This window comes from Syzygium oleosum, unplaced genomic scaffold, assembly GCF_021117445.2.
Source record: "Syzygium oleosum isolate NSW1041296 unplaced genomic scaffold, Sole_v2.1 Sole_v2.20, whole genome shotgun sequence".
NCBI classification, from domain to species: Eukaryota; Viridiplantae; Streptophyta; class Magnoliopsida; order Myrtales; family Myrtaceae; genus Syzygium; species Syzygium oleosum.
Genome location: NW_026607504.1, coordinates 7,256,949 through 7,276,374, shown reverse-complemented (window position 1 = coordinate 7,276,374; position 19,426 = coordinate 7,256,949). Strand labels below are relative to the sequence as shown.

General features: G+C 39.4%; 1 protein-coding gene across 3 annotated transcripts; it reads right to left on the bottom strand.

The window, feature by feature from the left end:
• Positions 1-7,105: 7,105 nt before the first annotated feature.
• LOC115670235 (uncharacterized) lies at positions 7,106-17,181 on the bottom strand. 3 transcript variants are annotated; one of them, XM_030591454.2, is made up of 14 exons: positions 16,979-17,181; positions 16,061-16,160; positions 14,443-14,570; positions 14,144-14,297; positions 13,949-14,058; positions 13,237-13,320; positions 13,076-13,124; positions 12,873-12,964; positions 12,136-12,274; positions 11,748-11,827; positions 10,122-11,593; positions 8,640-8,753; positions 7,810-8,561; positions 7,106-7,428 (listed from the first exon to the last, which is right to left on the bottom strand). In XM_030591454.2, exons 2-13 carry the CDS (start codon positions 16,151-16,153, stop codon positions 8,002-8,004), a joined length of 3,075 nt encoding a protein of 1,024 aa, XP_030447314.2. In that variant the 5' UTR covers positions 16,154-16,160; positions 16,979-17,181; the 3' UTR covers positions 7,106-7,428; positions 7,810-8,001. The 3 variants fall into 3 exon arrangements, with proteins under 3 accessions (XP_030447314.2, XP_030447311.2, XP_030447312.2); XM_030591451.2 differs by having other exon boundaries at positions 8,640-8,750; XM_030591452.2 differs by having other exon boundaries at positions 12,136-12,268.
• Positions 17,182-19,426: the final 2,245 nt, after the last annotated feature.

Here is a 19,426-nt window from a genome sequence, read left to right as displayed (position 1 = left end):
ACGACAGCCAATATCCACGTCAGTAATTTTCGGCCAAAATTGACCGGATGGACTCAATTGGCAAAGTGTGAACATGTTTAAGAATAAATTAGCACAATTGAAAAGTTTAGAATTGAATTGCAACAAGTGCAATCTTTATTTATATGTACCGGATAAATTTAAGTAAAAGAACAAGATAATACCACAAGAGTATGAACCATATAAAGAGGGTTCCTCCCCAATCGCATCAGAATTATCTAAATAAGATTCATAATTTTTTTAATTTATCAGATGTTTTACGCCCCGATATCTCTGTTAAAGATAAAGTTCAACGTTTTTCTTTGCCCTGAATCGACGTATCATTCGGTTCTGGCCTAGGTGTCAGTCTCTTAGTTCAACGGAATCCTTTAAACTCATCATGGATTATTTGATTTTATGTATTGGTATATTCGATTGCAGAAAGTGGGTTTGACAATAGAATCATGGCGGTCGGGGACCCGGAGGTTTGGCCGACGGACAGCGGTAGAGAACTTGCGATTGAAGTTACCAACATAGTGAGGCCCAAGTTATTACATTCCGAGCTAATCTCTCGTCCATTGCATCGAGATCGTCGAGTTCCTTCGAATTAAAAAGGTCTGTAATCGCTTCGCGTGTTTTTTGAGTATACTTGTAGGCTCACAGTTCGATAGGAACGTGCATTCAGCTGTACATGGACCGTGATGAAACAGTCCGCAACGTATAGAAATTCAAGCCAGGATCAACCGTTGGATCACACGTATTGGTAGAGATCATCTGTTTTGTTCGATGAATAATTAATGCTGCCAATAAATAGATTTGGTCCTTATGAAAAACAGATTTTCAAATCGTTTCCTGAATTTTTTTTATCGTCTAACGGTTCTCATTCTGGGTCTATTGAATTCCGAGTGATAATGGTCGCGCCAAGAAATTAAATTGGAAGCCAATTCCATTATGTGGGAGAAAAGCTTGGTGGGAGTTGGGGGGAGGGAGCATGCTTCGTGCATACGGTTCCAGTATATATACACACGTCTACTGTGTACAATATACATACATACTCACGTAGATGGTGGAGACATACGTCATTCGGATTCACAAAACCAGATCTTCATTTGTTGCACAGTCTGACGAGATCTAGGCAAATGGAGGGGAATTTCCGGGAACAAAGATTAATCTAATTGCACAACATTGGATAATCAGGTTTCTCTCATTAAGGACAAGCATGGTGTCCTACGAAGTTCTGGTTTCTCTCTTTTGGTGTATCTGGGCAAGTAGTTGTCTGATGCTACGGGGGGGCGGGTGATGATTGATAAAATATCATCTTGTTATCGTTATGTGGCTCCTAATTGACATGTTTAAGTAGAAATTTACCCAACATTATGACTCCAAAGATGGCCACGGCGGCTCGGAGGAGAGAGCGCCGTCGACAGCAGCAGAAGAGTTCAAGAGAGTGGCCGAGGAGAAGTGGAAGGAGGCTGAGCAAGGGGTCGCGAGTCAGGTGGACGATAAGATGTACGACGGCGCGAGAGAAGCGGTTCTAGGGAATGCTAACCCCGAATTGGCCAAAAAGAGGTATGGACAACCATGCTTGTGGCCGGCTAAGTAAAAAGGAAAAAGAAAAAAAATATTTTAAACAAAATTGAATTTTTTGGTAACTTTTCCCAAGAAACTCAAATCAGATTTCCATGCCAAACAATAGAAAATATATTCTAATTCATATTTAGGTTTAAGCCAAGCACCGAAAAATACTGTTATTTCCTGGAAAATGACACCCTGAAAACATTTTTCAGAAATGTCACATTTTCCGCAAAACAAACGGAGTCTTAGTATCGTAAAACTAAATTATTGTGCCCCAAATTGGATCGAAATTCTTGTAAGTGAGGCATCTGTGTCCATATTTATTTCAATTATAGAAACTCTAATCCTGTAAACAACTCTCTATTTTATCATATATGTGTGTGTGTGTGTAAGTGTAATGTGCTAGCAGGTTTGTGTTGGTTTTTGTTTTAGGCCGCGTCCTTTGGGTAAGAAGATGGCCGTGTCATTCCCCTTCCGTGGTGAGAATCGGGGCGTGACAAATTGATTCTCTCTAAGAATCCGTTTTAATGTCGTGAAACTGAACTACTGTGTCCTATCTTAAGTGAAATGCCAAACCCATCATCTTCATGAGGACTAGCCTCCATCCTAAGAATTTCTATTTGTTCTCAGTTTCATGCTCCCTACTTATTTTCGGAGCTTTAAAGTTATTTATCTCACGTATCAACTATTCAGTATTAATCTTGTCGAACCCTCGTTTTTTACTCACCATTTTTCTCTATTCACAAGCATCTAATAACCTAATCCACTAATATTATCAACTAATTCTAAACTTCTAGTACAAATAGTATTTCCCATTCAAATCCCGTCATTATCTCTACTTTTAGGCTAATTCCAACTTGCACTGTTTGATTTCATGGTTGTCTCTGTCGAACCCCGTTATTTCTTTGCACAGTCAACATAGGATACTTTGATCTTTTTTTGTCTCAGTCCGAGCCAAAGTCCATTTAATCGGTTTCTTTCTGACCGTGCAAAATCCGATCTGCGTGGCATCGCATGCTCAATTACTGTTCATTTGGCAAAGTAGTCGGCTTAGTCTGTGTTTCCTCTTCGGCATGTGCAAGTCCCGAGCCCATTTTAATCAACCTCCTAATTAGTTTAGAAGTCAGGAATAAGGAAGGGAGTTGCTGTTCTTCTTCTTCTTCACGCGAGACATGCGGTCGAGGTTGGAGATTGCTCGGGAAAGGGTGGCCGCCGTAAACGTGGGTGATCCGGCGGCTGTCGATGGGGTAAGGTAGAGGTTTTGGTGGGAAGGACAGAGCTTGCAATGGATCGATTGAGAGAGGGGGGAGACTCATTGCTTAATCGCTCGCACGCTTTAATATTTCCCACACCTAGATTAAGCTCAAAGCTAGATTAAGCTCAAAGCAAATTTACAAGCATTATCTTACAATCTCTCACAGAGAATTCACTCAGAAAACTCACAGAGAGAAAATTTAATACTCTTTGTGTTTGCTTTGTTGTATCTGATATTAGAGTAGAATTTTTGTTAGCAAGTTCACTTTAAGACAAAAGTGTAAGTAAACCTACATCTACGTAATGCTCTGAATTTCCATTGCTCTTGAAACTCGGTACCTCTTGACTCATCGGGTGCCAGCAAAGAAATCCCTATGAAAACAGACGTCATTCCCAGGATATACGTACATTGTTCTCAGTGCATCAGATACCTGTTCTAAAAATGGGTGAATCACACAAAATGATTGTCTAATTGTACGACCTGATATTCCTGAAAGTAAACAAATCTTGTACAAATGGAAAAGAATGTCCAAGCAATTTGAAACATTGGAACGATAAGATTTGCATCAAACAGTGACAATCCTTCATTCAACGTTGCCATCATCTGCAAAGCAAGAAAAGAATGTTGAGCTTTCTGCAGCAGTTGGGTATATTATAAGATCCATGTAAAGAAATTATGACAGCTATCTTACCCAAATCGGGCAGCATTGAGAAACGGAAGAAGCTTTGAGTATGTGAACCAGCTGTGCAACTGATAGCTGCTAGACATTGCCAGTCTAAGAAAGTTAGACCTGATAACAAGAGAAATAACCGTGTTAATACCACAAATAGTTGCAGGTTTTACTGGTCACTCGCACCACAAAAATTTACGATATCTAATGTACTTACAGAGATTTTGCAATACACTGAGCATGAGCCTACGGCACCTGAAACTCTAAGCTTGCTGCCAATGATCACATATGGAATCATCTTCACAGCCAAACGGGCTATGGACTCAACACATTGACAGACATTGTTTCGGGAAAAAAGAACTCCATGCAAACCTTCTGGAGCTAAATGCAGAGTAGAGAGCAAAATGAGATGGAACCATGCTTATATGACAGGTTGATAAATAAGTAAGATGGAAGGATGCAACTTGAAATAAAATGGCAAAGCTCAAAGTACAAAGTTACAGGCCAACAGCCATACGGTCCTGCCAGTAAAGGAATTGGGGGATGGGGCTGGAAAGTATTAGGCCTGGGGTTCGATCCTCGTGAGCACCGCACACATATGTACATAGAAAAGAGAAGTGAGAACAAAAAAAACGTACAAATTTATAGATTTTCAAAGGGACAATTACCAAAAAAGTCTTAAACCTACAATTTAATTGTGCCTTTTTTAGTTTTAAACCTTTTCACATTTTGCCAATTTAGTCAATCCAACCAATTTTGGCCGGAAATCATTTACGTGGACGCTGGCTATCTTACATAGCACAGCTGGTACTGACATATACTTTTTTTAATTATATTTTAATAATATTTAGATTTTTTTATATTTTTTTGGTTTTTTGGTTTTTTCTTTTCTTTTCTTTTCTCTACTTTTTTTTGGACTGAGAGCCAGCAAGGCTGCCACAGGTGAGGGTCGGCCCTCGCCAACACTAGACTAGGGCATGGTGGCCCTCGCCCGATGCCCTTGCTATGGTCAATGGGGCAAAGCAAAGGCGCGCGGCCCCTGGTCCAGTTCTGATGAGGGCCACGATGCCCTCGCTTGATCTGGGCCAGGCGAAGGCACTGTAGCCCTTGCCCAAATTTGGCAAGAGTTGGCCAGAAAACCTTGCCAACCTTCAATCCAAAAAAGAGTAAAGAAAAGAAAATATTATTAAAATATGTTTGCGTCGAGGTTGGCCGGAGCCTACGTCAACAATTTTCAACCAAAATTGGCCGGATTGACTTAATTGGTAAAACGTGAAAATATTTAGGGCTAAGGCTCCGTTTGAGAACTACTTTCCCACAAGGCTATGGGCTCCAAAGTCCTTTGGACAAAGGCAAATACCATTTGGCAAATTTTTTGGAGAGCTTTGGGAATATGCAATTGCATTTCGAAAAGCCTCTAAAGGCCTTTAGCCTAAGGCAGGTCTGAAGGTGTTTTGAGCTTTGAACATTTTTGGAATACAAATTCATTTTTTTCCTTCCAGCTCTGTCTTTGCTATGCCCAAGGCAGGTCCAGAAGTCCTGTGACCTCAGGGTCACTCGAACATAGGTGGTTGTCACTTGGGTCGGGCAACCTTAGGGAAGGCTGCTAGCTAGATCTAGCTCGTTGACAGCCATATTTGGCCTCACCAACCGCTAAGTCCTCGCCAATTTTGAGTTTAAAAAAAAAACAAAACAAAACAAAAGTGCTTTACAAAGTGTGATTTTTTTCAAACACCACTTGAACCAAAGTTGTTTCCCAATGCACTTTTAAATTACAATTTACCAAACACTAATTGCATTTCGCAAAACCCCTTTAACCTAAAAGCCTTTGCATTTTTCAAAAGACTTTCCCCAAAAACCAAACCAAACCCACCATAAATTGGAATAATTAAAATATTTAGAATTGAATTGACATAAGTACAGTAGGTTTAGGACTTTTTTTATAATTACCCTGATTTTCAAAAGCCCGGATGGCATTTGATATATGGGTGCAAAACTTAAGTTGGATTTTGGGATTTGCAACCTTTCCTTTTTATCTTTTCATTCAGCCCACTTGCAAAAGTTGCAATCAATCTTGAGGCTACATTTACTAGCTATTACTTTTTCCTCGTCGTATTATTTTTATTTTATTTATTGATAAAGTTGATTCACAAAATGATATGATAAATCACAATTGAATATTTTAAAAAATGGAGCATAGTTAAGCACTCAATAAGGATTTGTCATGTCATCTTTTATATAATTTTGTGTATCCGCATTTATATCTCCATCGTCATCTGTAGATTTTAAATAAGCAAACAATCGTGCAAATGCATATGTACGTCCACAACTCAAAACATGACTGATTTTCATCGCAGATCCCAAGCAAAAGTGGAGCACTTCTTTACTATAGATCCCCCACTTTCAACCTTTTTAAGTGATGGGGTCATCCACATTATCCCTAAGCTTTTCCTACAGCAGCTTTACATCTTTTCGTTTCTTTAAATAAACATTTGACAAGCTGCGAAAAAGTGGACATCCCAAGGACCTATGATGGCACATTAGTCATCACATGGCTTCCAATTTTTCACCCTTTTTTAGTCTAAGAAATAGAATTTTTTTTACAACTTTTTTCGTGGCAGAAAACCGCAGAAATCTCTAAACATATACCCCAACTGGATATTTTAAGGCAATTGAAATTGCTACAATTTTGTCATTCTGATGAGGTCAGATGGGAGATTTTACTTTAAAAAAGGCTGGCCTAGGGGGACCTGTGTTATCATTCTTTGGTAACAATTGTCCTTCCAACGGTGACAGGCATGATCCGCTTTGGTGCAATTACTAGCTCTTGCTTTTTCCCTCCATCGGCAACATTCACATTTCACAACTGAGTTATAACAAATATTCACAACTACAAGGCGAATTCCCTAAGTATGACTTAATGAGATTTGCTTGTCAGTAAAAGCCACCAAATATATAGGATGAACTCTTGCAACGGACCAGTCCAAGCAGTGATTTCACCAGGTAAAAGCGAACAGTTGAGGTTCATACGATCGGGGACCGAAGGAACTCGTTAAGGCGAGAAATCGCCCGAAAGATTGGGTTTTTGGTGGTGCACACTACTCACAGTTTCGTCAAATTGTCCTCGCCACTGACCTCTTTTGAGAGGATTGAAATAACAATCCTGCCAAGGGGAAGTAGATCAAACTCAGGTACAGAAATCTCGGGATGTATCCCTGACTTTTCGAAGCTGCCATTAAGTCCACACGGGGCTACAATGAACGATAAATATATACGAGTCCCCACGACTGTTCCCATGAAAGTACATTGCACACATCATACGCTGGCACTATCTACAGATGAGGATTTACTAGTCCCAAAATGTCGTGACAACCTCTACTTTCCCGTGTTCTCACTCAAAAGTGATTGCTGACCACCTGTCTTTTAAGGTTTATACTACTTGGCACGAGAAACACGATCCACCACAGTCGCCAGTAACAAGTTTTGACAGTTTCCAAACATGGAACTCAACCCCCCAACAACATGAATTCACGATGACTTTGCAACGCGTAAAAAGAAACAACTGACTTCGCTTAGTGTCCTTCAATTACTGCTTAACTCGGGTATCACGCCAGGGACAATATACCAGTCAGGTATCAGATGAAAAACTCCAGAAGAGGTTATTGGGTACTTACAGAAGATATGCTATGCTATACGAGATTCACAGGCAAGTCATTGCAAAAAGCTCAATAAGGAGTCCATTTGTATTTTGTTCACACTGTAAATCCTATTACCCATAAAAGGACTCGCTTAAGATCTCAGCTTGTGAGAGTGACAACTGGATTAATTCATATTTGTCAGGACCAGAACCCCTAATTAAGTGCATCAGCCAGAATCTGGAAGCAATCACTATTCCAACTCTGATGCCACATTCGGCCCACAACTCGCACACCTGCAAGTGCATGATAGAGCAAGACAACCAATTAGAAACTTCTTTTTAACAGGTCAGAGAATCGCAAAACTTGGATCTATTCTAAAGACGAAGGAGGATTAGATATAGACAACCACCATGCCATAGAAAGCTGTGGTATTACCATCATTCCAAGACAACCAAAACCAAGCAAGAAATGATGCTTCCACTTTCCTTAAAACTTCGAAAATTACCGCTAACTACTACTATACTAACTTTTGTATACACAAATAAGAGATGACCATATCCTCGAGACAAAAGCTATTCTAACCGCATCCTCTTTCAACATTATCATAAAAAGATGCAGAGTGGGAGCAGGCTACAAGCTTCAGTCACATTTACAATCAAAACGTCCACTTTTACCTGCTGCATTGGATACCCCCATTAACTCGGGAGTTGATCCTCAACAGGCTGCCTCCATCGAGAGCTTTCGTGAGTCTGTCCTGTGCACTAAAGTTCAATGTCAAGGAATCATCCAAAGTCATTGTCACTCCACCTACGATAATTTCCATCTCCACCAAGCCAACCAAGAAAGGTGTTGCATCTAACAAAGCATCACATCCCAAAGTTCCTGTTATAGAGATCTGAACCAGACATCCAGAGCTTGGAATCTTCATAACCATCATAAAATTTTTTTAGTCCAAGCCTTTCATTTCTAAGGAGCTGAGAGATGCCGAGGCTGTCTCCACTCTGGATGTCATTCCATCCATCCCAGTGCACATTTGTAGCTAGACCATTTCTAGCCTGTTGGAGAGTTGACTGGGAAAAGGGAGGTGTGCTGCCTACTTGTGATCTGTCCAAAATTCTAGAAGGAAGGCCATATGTACCATTAAGAGTAGAATAATTATCCCCCGAAATATATGTCAGGTTCTGGTGTGGAGAGAGAGATCCCTGCATCAACGAATGAAGTCTAGAATCACTCTCAAAAGCATTTGACTGAGGGAAAGGTTTAACATCAAAGCTCAGGTTATTGAGCCCATTCTGATGTCTCCCTTTGCCAACAGCTAATATAGCAGGATCCATGAACTCAATATCCACTGTGTTGCCAATGTTTCCAGCTGATGGTGGTTGATGTAAATTGCTCAACCAAGAGGTTGTATCGAGTAACTGATTCCCTGAAAACACAGCACAAACTGATGATACAATGAAAGCTAAATGTCGAAATATATTTAATATAATATTTGTCTACTTACGAGACATGGAGTCAAAAGAATGGTCCATTCTTTCCCGAGAAGAAAACCCTGGAGGTGGTGCCTTACTGGGCGCTGAGAAACCCGGAGGTGCCAACATTTGAGACCTTGAAACTGCTAAAAGAAAATTGACAGGGTCATACTGGGAATTTGCCAATACCACAAGAAAAGAAGAATAAAACAAGTGACCATTTAACCAACGTGAAATTTCCAGTATTGACTTGGAATCATTTGCTTTACTAACAGTTCTTGGGTTACAAGAGATTCATTATGTACAAAATTTGCAAGCCAAGGACATACAACAATGGTCACAGGGAGTTTAGTAGAAAACAGAGAGCAACATAGAATACTACCAATCCCATGCAGTGTGAGAATGCATTACTTTTCAGAGATCCAGATGTATCCACAACCGGCTATTTGAAATTATAAATGCTGATATACCAACTCAGTTCATCATCTTTCTGTTGGTCCTTCAAAGGACCCATGAATCTTCCCTCTAGCAACTTCTTATCGTAACTTTTATACAAGGGAAACAGATTAATAAATCGATGAACTTGACAAGGCAAAACTGCAACGCAGTACTCCATGACCCGTTGCGAGACCAGAAAGGATCGACAAGAATATTGAGAATCGAGAAATGCAACCAAATTAACTATTGCCTTCTCTTAACTCTTGATGATAGTGTGAAAACATTCAAGTTGCAGTAAAATCTCTGAAAATTGGTCATTAGAAAGCCAGATGGCTGAAGAATACTTACTAGAATGCATGCCACAAAGCACAAGTAAGTGGAGAAGGCACCCAAAATACACAACGACCGTAACAGCAAACATACTCAAGTGAAAATGCACAGTGATGGAAATTCAAACTTATTCCACTTAAACCGAGAAACAACAAATATGGACAAAAGAAACCACAAAGTTCAGAGCAATAGTATGACGGAAATAGTACAAATTACCAGATATCCAGAAAATGCACGAGGAAAAGAATTAGAAATCCTAACTAGTTTAAAGTACCACAGAAGCACAATCCACATATTAAGATGCCACACCCACGATAAAGTTTGCATTAGCAGTCAAGGAGGGCATTGCGAGAAAACCAGGCCATCTATATTCAGTGACCCACCAGAATAATATAACAATAAGCAGGACAGAAAAGAAGGTGAATAATATGTTGCAACTGACAGACATATACGCATTACATATATTAATATGCATAAAGTTTGCATTAGCAGTCGAGGAGGGCATTGCGAGAAAACCAGGCCATCTATATTCAGTGACCCACCAGAATAATAAAACAATAAGCAGGACAGAAAAGAAGGTGAATAATATGTCACAACTGACAGACATATACGCATTACATATATTAATATGCATATGTTCATATACTTAAACTTCAATGGGACGAGTCTACCAAAAACCTTCAATAAATCAACTTATATACATATATATCACCAATAAACTTCAAATGAGAATAAACACTACTCACCAGAACTTTTTCCTGAAGACATAAGAGACTGACTACCAGAAAACTTGTCAGCATCGACAAGACTTTGATGATGAAAACCATTAGACATGCCAATCCTATTAGAGAACGACTCTCTATTTTCACCATCCTTGTGGAGCAATCCATTTCCTGATAGTTGGCCAGGAACACCATAAGGTGGCTCAAAGTCAAATGCTTGACTTAGTGACTCCTCCTGTCTAGCAAAAGAAAACCTGGATTGATTGATGTTTGAAACCTTCCTGGAAGTCAATGTTTTAATAGAACCTGGCTGTTCATCAGTTTCTCCCAACAGTTTCGCCAGATACTGTGGCGAGGTCAATGAATCATCCCAAGCATCAGAGTCCAAGGACAGTATATTTGAGATTATGCTGCTCTCGCCTGTATCTGAGGGAGCACTGGCACCACCAATGGCAGAATTATCTCCCATCTGCCTTCCTTTCACCTCTTTTGGATATGCAATGAAACTTGCAGCAACTCCATTAGGATCAGCAGAGTCACTGGCAAAGCTATCATGGTAACCATTAGAAATTGTTGAACTACATGATGCAAGTAGCGAATGGTGACCATTTAATGTATTATTTACAGGCAAGGGGTCAGCATTTAAACTCCTCATGCCAAACGCCTCGCTGGGTCTATATGAATGAGACCTCGAGTGATTCGGACTAGATGAACAAAAGGAGTTTTGCCCAACTTCAGGATCTCTTAGTCTTTGATTATCAAAGGTTTGTATATCATCTTCAGCAACCTCAGCCAAAGCACTAGGCACTTGATTTTGCAACACTAAATTCTGGTGACACTGGTCAGAAGAAACATCCACACGAAGACTAGGTGGGACAGTTTTGTTGCCTCCCTTTTCTCCATATTCCTCTAAGTATAAATGTTCTTCTGACCCTTGATTCCTAGGTGATCCTGTCAGAAGTGGATCCGGTGATTTAGGTCCTACAACCCTCAATGACTCGTGCTCAAAGTGGTTGGTGATTTTCATCGAAGAAATATCAGAACATAAAACTGGAATATCTCCATTTCCAATATTTCCTCCTGTCTGTGGGTCTAGAGTGCATGACACTCTTGCACTGTCTAAGGTACTCTTTACTCTTGGAAGCGCATTAGTTCTGCCAATGTCGTCCTTGCTAGGTGACAGACATGATAAACGGCTGCTTAGTGCTGAACCACTAAGAGCTCTGTCTGATGCAATATAATTATCGGATGGAGGAAGGTCAGTAAGTTGCTTCAAAGTATTCATTGGATCCGTTAAGCTCTTTGCAGATATTGACTGAATCCCTTCGACCAATGATGTCTTTATTGAATAATTGTGAGACGCAGGTGCCTGATCAGTGCTTTCAACTGCTGCTGAAGGTCCATGTGTCCTTTCCACATTCTCAGATTTCAAAATAGGTCCACTTAAACTACCTGAACTAGGAACGGAAGATTGGAAACTGGAAGCACGCGTACCCCTGGATCAATTTCAGAAAAGAAAATTAAAATTCAATTAAGCAATAACAAAAGGAACAAAAAAGATTGTGCTTGCTTTGTTCATGTCTTGATCTAGCCAAAAAAGAAAGCTATTTATACATAAAACCAAATTAGTGCAGATAGAAGAAGGTTTACCATGAGGCTGCAGCAGGTAGAGCTATTGGTCTGCCATTACTTCCATTTGGTGGAGAACCTTTGAGAACGCTCGCTGTAGTCTGCCACAGAAAACACCAATTGCAAATCAAATAAACAGGCAACAAAACTATGAATCAAGCATTTGGTTCAAGTACTGTTGGTTGCATTTCAGATACTTGTGCTTTGTCTAAAATTAATTAAGGAAAAAGAATCCAAAATATTAAATAATTATATCCTGAAAATATTCATCTGGAGAAATGCACTGGGAATGCTTAGCCTATTCTACTTAATGAGTGCATGATGAAGTATGGAACAGTACGAGGCAAATGGACAATAGTTCAAAGGTACCAGAAATATTGATTTCTATAATAGGCATAGAAGAGCTTACAATTGGGGCAGTTTTCATAATAGGTTTTCCTGTGGAAGCAGAGCTGTTAGTACAAATATCATCAACAGGTGGTGGCAACACATTGCCTGAACGCCTTTGCAGAGTACTTGCATTACCAGTGATTTGCTGAACTCTGCTCCTTCCAAACAAGAACACAATACAGTTAAACGCAGGATGAGAATGTTTAACTCAAGACCCAACAAAATCAGCACATGAAACTAGAGATGCTGATTTGGGGGTGGTATTGAGCAGAGCATACAGACCTTAAATCAATCAACATCAACAGGAGTCAAATACAATAAAATAGGCATAAACATGGCAGCTTCAGATACTTGATAAAAATACAATGTTTCTGGACAGATCGAAAGCTTGGATCAACTGAAATAATATCCGCAGAAAAAATTTCAAGGTACAAGTTCCATAAGTAGCTTATATTCATCATACACTTATGGCATAATTGGTTCTCATGGACTAATACAAAAGAAGATAATCTACTTTATGAAACTTTGGCGATGCTCCATAAATACCACCAGCAATTAAAGGTGCAATGTAAGCAACATTAGATGGGAAAAGCTATCAATTCCCCACAACAATTGATGACCCATTGTTTCACCTGCTCTCGAAATATAAGCAGCACTAGACAATTCATTTTCCAGATCAAAGAATGAGAGACAAGCTATGAAATTGGAAAAACAAATTAAAGCAGGCAGATGTCAGAACCAGAAAAGGTAGTCCACCTCGTGTAGGCTGAAATTATTTCATCCTTTGTAAAGCTATCCTCTTGAGAACCAACTTCATGCAAATACAAGCAATCTGGGTTGGTGCACGGCTGGACCAGAAAAGTCAAACATCAGTTCAGATTCACTCCATTATAGAACTTCAGTAAATTTAGTTAAAAAAGTCAGGCCAATTACACCTCATACATAACTAATATTCATACCACGTTTCTTAGCCAAGCATGACAATACTTTGTGGTCCCAAAGCACACCCTGCATGTATTATTGAAAATCAACTTCTTGATAAGCTAATTTAGAGCTGAGATGCAGTAAGTTCAGACAGTCAAGTTAACTACGTTAACGGAGAGAAAAAAATGAAACTTACCTTAATGGTCTACCCTCCAAGACAAATCCATGTACAGATTGAATACAACGAATTGCTTCCTCCTCTCTTGAGTAAGTAATATATCTAAGGAAAAAGTAACAAAAGACAACATATTTTCCAAAACAATAAGTTTGGGTAAATTAAAAGGACTAAATGTAACAATCCACCAAACTGCAGGCCAACACATAAACCATTACAAAAAAATTCAACTCCCAAAACAAGTGGACACTGTTGAAAGCTCACAACAATTGCAAGTCAAAACCACTTTGCATCAAAAGTAAGACGCCGCAAACTTGGAGGCCAACAGCAGTGTTGAGTTCATCAATGGAATGTCTTCATTAACAAAAGACTTAACAATAAGAAACAGAACAGTTTAAAAGCCATGCAAGAGAATATAAATCTATACACTTAAGCCAATTATTGCTTGGAAAAAAATGCTACAACAAATAGCACAGGAAGAGAATTTACCCTTCAACTCTAGTGCATGGGTCATGAAAGTTAAATATACGATATTTTGTTTCTAACATCATGTTGCCACTTATTACAGATAAAATTTATGTTAATTTAACTTTCAAAGCATTCATAACACATAAATGAACAGACAATGCATCTGCACGGTTTGCTAATTGGTTAACAAGTCTTGCTAACAAAATCCTTACTTCTAAACACCAAGAAAAATAAAACCATGACATCATAAGTGCTGGGTACTTACACACTACAAGTATTGTTAGGAAACTGCTGAATGACACCAGCTGATGTCCGAGACATTGATACTTTAAGAACCTTTCCATATTGCCCAAAATATTCTCTCCGTAGGAGAAGCTGCAATAGAACAATATGCATAATTGCTGATTCTTACTTAAAATTCTCATGTACATAGATAAGCAGGAGAGAGAGGAAAACTCACATCCTCGTCAGCCAGGTTGAGCGGCAAACCAACTATGTAAACCAGGTTGCGTTGAATGACACGCACACTACTAAGTTGCTTTCTCCCCTCTGATAATTTTGTCTTTGCTTTCTGTGATTTGCTCTTTTTCTCCATATTAACTTCAGCCACCAACCTGTGGAGGACAGACGTCAATTTTGTGTGCGTGCATGTTTATATGCATGTTTGGGTGTGTGTGTGTGTGTGTGTGAGAGAGAGAGAGAGAGAGAGAGAGAGAGAGAGAGAGAGAGAGAGTAATGTCTCTTTATAAATAACAACACCTCTCACAGTTTGCAGCCATCCCCACAATCTTTTCCTTGTCATAAGGGGCACGACATGCAGGACAACGACCCTCTGAATCATCCTTCTCTGCCATTTCCGTAATGTGATGCCAGCACCATACACATATCTGTCATCAAATAGAAACCACAAACAAGATGATTTAACGCAGAACAAAGCACTTAAGAACAGAAACAAACAGAAACCACAAACAAGATGTTTTTAAGCAGAACAAAGCACTTAAGAACGGAAACAAACAGAAACCACAAACAAGCTGTTTTAACGCAGAACAAACAGAAACTAACAAATAGTAAATATAACACCACTTTACACAGACAATCGACCTTGCTCCTCAGGTTTATAACTTATGAAGTACTAAAACAAAATCCTTACTATTGTCACTGCGGACTCGGCAAAACAATCCACATAATATCAAATTTTCACACAGAAAATTGCCATAGTGTCCTTTATGAAGGTACAAGCATTAGAAAGAGCAGAATCAGAATCATGAAGGATCTGCAAAATGCCAACGAGACATGTAGCAATCACTCACTTTGTGCCAATGGCAACTCAAAGAGCCATCAACCACTAAAATCAAGTCATACCCACATAGAAAGAAAAACCTTATATTGACCATATTGGAACTATATAACTGACGAGTTCTCCTAAAGCTTGACGCGAATAGTATGAGTCGTATCATACTTGCCAACCAACTTAAAATAGGCTACACTACAACATTGACAGACTAAATAGTCAAGCCAACGTGGATAGAGTGGAGCCACCTTATGAATTGACTGCCTACAGACCAAATCAAACAAATGGGAGACTTCACAGTTGGGTCATGATCAAATCAGATCGCAGCAGCCCCTACATATAGACCGTATTAAGATTACAGGTGCACTCTGAATGGGATGACTCCATTTCCAGGACAGTGTCATTAGCCATAGAGTGAAGTCACGTGATTGCCATGGGCTTCGATTATTAATTATATAGGAAGCTTCACGATATATACCCCAGGCTATTGTTTGATTCTATTGACTTGTTACTGCTTTTTCTCATAAATTATAAGAAAATTTACAACTAAGGGAATAGCCACTCTTCTCAGAAAAAGCAACAAGCGCCAGGCATTACATCACAACAAAACAAAATCAACCCAATCACCAATAGAAGGGAGGACACCCCTAAAAAGATCAAAAAAACATTTGACAATGCGTATGCACGATATGAGAGATAGAACTGTTTCGCTTTTGTCGACATGCCCATAAGGTGTGAGCAGAGAAATGATGCCAGAGCCAAGCAAGTTGAATGATGATCCCAAATCCAAGTAGAAAATATTGTGTCAATCATTACTGAAAGCTCTGGAAACTGATCAACGGGATGATATTAATCCTATTAACACTGAATCGAAGTATTATCAATGGCTTCAAGAATTACGGGTTCTTTCAGAAGGAAAAAAAGGAACGACATTATTTCATACCTAGCTGATTTTAACTGAATGCAAGTGGCAATATATTTATATGAATTCATATATTTCAAAAAAGCGTGTGCTTCATGGCGGTTATACTTCTTAAAATTTGAAAAGAGTTCGGAATGACCAGAACAAATAATTGTTAATCAGACCTCATAACCACATTTGCAAGGCTTCAGCTGCTGATCAGTTAAATCCATCTCTTCAGCACAGAGAGGGCATGTCTTTTCTCCCTGATCGCTCATGGTTTCCCTGAGACAAAAGAAAGTGAGAGTCAGGACTCAGTCAAGCTATCATCCAGGAAAAAGAAGACGAAAAAAACAAGGGAAAAAGACACAGTACAAAATATAAACCCCTGAATTCTTCGAAGATTCAATCATCAAGTGATCTCAACACACAACATCCCATGATGCCACTTTGATTGTCATGTTTTCCCATGTAATACTTCCAAAATTCCTCCTTTTTCACTCTTTCTTCAATTATACGAATCAAAAAGGCAGAAAACCACATCCATCAACGAGACGTAAAAGAAAACGAGCCACAAAACAAAAATCCACCAACACATGCATTACGGGGATCACCCCCATTCACAATTCTCCCGGACGCACGCGTCAAACCCTAGGACCCCTGTTCACCCAAACTCTCGTCGACCCCGTCCAAGCATCACCGACCACAGCCATTCACTGCCGACATCAAAAGGACGGGACCCACGAAAGCATCCACCGCCACCAATGCCACCTCACACCAAGACAACCAATTCCCGGTAACTGACAGAGGAACCCACGAAATTCCCCAAACCGCCCGGCGCGAGAAACCCGCGAAAAAACCTAAAAATCGACTCCGTCCACATGCAACCACAATCCAGACACATCCGATTCGAGAGAGCGCTCACGCGAGCCCGATGCACCAATCGCCAAGAGCCAAAAAAAAAAAAAAACACTGCGAGATCGTACGGGAACTGGAGCAGAGATCTCGGGCGGATTCAAAGGGGGGGAAAAATCGGACTCGAACAAAGATACGGCGATCCGGGCGGCGATTAGGGTTTGCGACGCGAGGGCTTAAGGACTTACGGATTTGGGGGGCGATCGAGCAGGAGCGGAGATGGGGGCGGGGGGGAGGAATCTGTGCGGACGAGATTGCGAGCAACGCACGACGCAGAGCGAGCGACAGAGCGAGAGCGAGAGCGAGCGAACGAGCGAGATGGAGAGAGAGAGAGAGAGAGAAGGTCACAACGAAGCAACTCTAATGTGGAGAGAGAGAGACAGAGTGGGGCGATGCGCTTCGTCGTTTCGATGGCTTTCTGTCGCTTATGAGCCTGCTGGCTTCTCCGAGTCGCTGTCGTTTTGGGGATTTATTTATTCATTTATTATCAATTTACGCCTTAATCGCATTAATTATTTTTCCAGATTTTCTTGCAGTGTATATCCCGTGCAATCCCATCGTATTTTTTTCTCTCTTTTTTTTTTATTTCGGCTATTTGTGTTCTCATGTCAAATTCTTATTATCATCGCGAAAATACATGATTTCATTGCGCCTTTTTAAAAAAAAAAAACAATGTATTTCATAGGCTGCGGCACGGCAATTTCGACATTGTCCGTAATTGGTTGTATGAACTTACATTTTGTCAATTAGCGTAAGTATTTCCGGATATGTCGAGTTGTTGGAAGAAAAAAAGAAAAAGAAGGGCAAATGGAAAGAATTTGGGCGGGGGATCGCGTCCATACACGTGTCAAGCCAGCTTATCTTGGCGGGGCAGCGGATGCATTGCCACGTAGAGATGGTCGTCTGATCCGACGGTCAAAGAGGAGTCTCTGGTTTCTGATTTCTTTCCCTTTTTTTTATTATTAATATTATGGGTAGGTAGGTGGTAGGCCTTCGTGGGCGTTTCTTCATATGATTAGGATTAGTTTTTCTTTTCGGAGACTGACGATGTTAATGTCACACTTTTTCTTTTCGGAGACTGACGTAGGCCTCCTTTTTTTTTTGGGGTCGAAAAAAGAAAAAGCCTCCTTTTTTTTCACTCCATTTATTTATCTTTTTCGCAATGATAACGGAAAAATTACGCGCATCTCTTCGACATTTTTCATGTAATTAGATATATTTCTCCTTTATTTTTAATTTACAAGTGGATAATCTTACTATCACGAGTTATGCTCAAAATAATATAGCTGAAAATTTTATTGGAAGATAGTTTTTCGGTATGTATCTTTTCGAATTTCAAATCAAAATAAATTTTTCCTGAATCGTATGGATAATATTACTTTGATGAGCTTTATCCTAAATAACATAATTTTTTTTTTAAAAAGTCAAGATGTTTTATCTTCAAATTTAAAATAAAAGAGACAAAAATTTGTGAATGACAAATTAATTAGGTAAAGCTTTGTTGGTTAAATGTGGACGATGTGGCAAAAAAAAATACCATGTGGCTTGTCACTGGCGATCCTCGGCCAAGTCTGGGCAAGGGTCGGCGACCCTCGCCCGATCTGGGGGAGGGCTCGCAGGCCCTCGCCTGCCGTCCCTCCACCCTCATCAACCCCTCGTGGCGATGGTGAGGTGGCGGCAGCAGGGAGGGTCCTCCCCGCCTATCCTCCACCTCCCTTTTTTTAAATTTTTTAAATTTTAGCTTACTTTTCAAATTTAATTTAAATAAAATTAATATTAAAATAATGATTGAAAAAGGTCACGTCATTGCCACGTAAGATAGAAAAAATGAAAAAAAAATTACGTCAGTATTTTTCATTAATCAAATTGGATGGTGTTAACTTTAGGAATCAATTTGACAAGTTTTGGGACTCGATTGCACATTTTGCAAGTTTTAGGACTCAATTACACTTTGGTGATAAATTTTATGACTTCTAGTGAACATATAAGAAAATATACATAGAGATTGGATCGAATATTTAGTCACGAGCAGTGATATCTCTATCCTCCAACAAAACCTTTTCTTCCACTCCTTCTCTGAATGATAAATACTACGAAGTGTTAAATTGTCATTTGAATTTTATAATCATTTATTAAGTAAACTCGGTATTACCAAAAAGTTTCATCATCTATTCTTGAACAATTTTCTTAGTACTACTAATAAGCCGGTTCATCGAGTAGTGCTCAATAAAGTCTTAATTTTGTTTTCTAGCAAAAAAAAAGTCTTAATTTTGTTGTGTTCGAGTGGATTTCTGTCGATAAATTCCTTTATACTATAATCTTAATAAGCTAGTTCATTGAGCCGGACTCTATAGAGTCTTAATTCATCATTGTGTTCGAGTGGGTTTCCGTCAATAAATCCATTTATATTGTAATATCTCTTATATTCACTTATTTTTTTTGTTTCATACCTCTTTTTTATGTACAAATGCATTCATTGCTTATTGCTCAGGTTGATTGAACTCCGGACCTTACCTAACCAATCCCTTTACTAGTAGGATCACATGCATGTTGGCTATGATATTCACTTTATTTATAAGAAAAATTGAATTTTTAGCTCCAAAGAATGGTTTGGAATATTTTGTATATTTCTTTTA

Bases quoted from the DNA above. Each gene is read 5' to 3' on its own strand.
- LOC115670235 (XM_030591454.2), bottom strand. From the start codon at position 16,153: ATGAGCGATCAGGGAGAAAAGACATGCCCTCTCTGTGCTGAAGAGATG. The intron at 14,298-14,442 runs GTGTTGTTATTT...TGTCCTCCACAG, and splicing joins ATGGCTGCAAACTGTGAGAG to GTTGGTGGCTGAAGTTAATA. The intron at 12,275-12,872 runs GTGGACTACCTT...CTTGTTTGGAAG, and splicing joins ATAATTTCAGCCTACACGAG to GAGCAGAGTTCAGCAAATCA.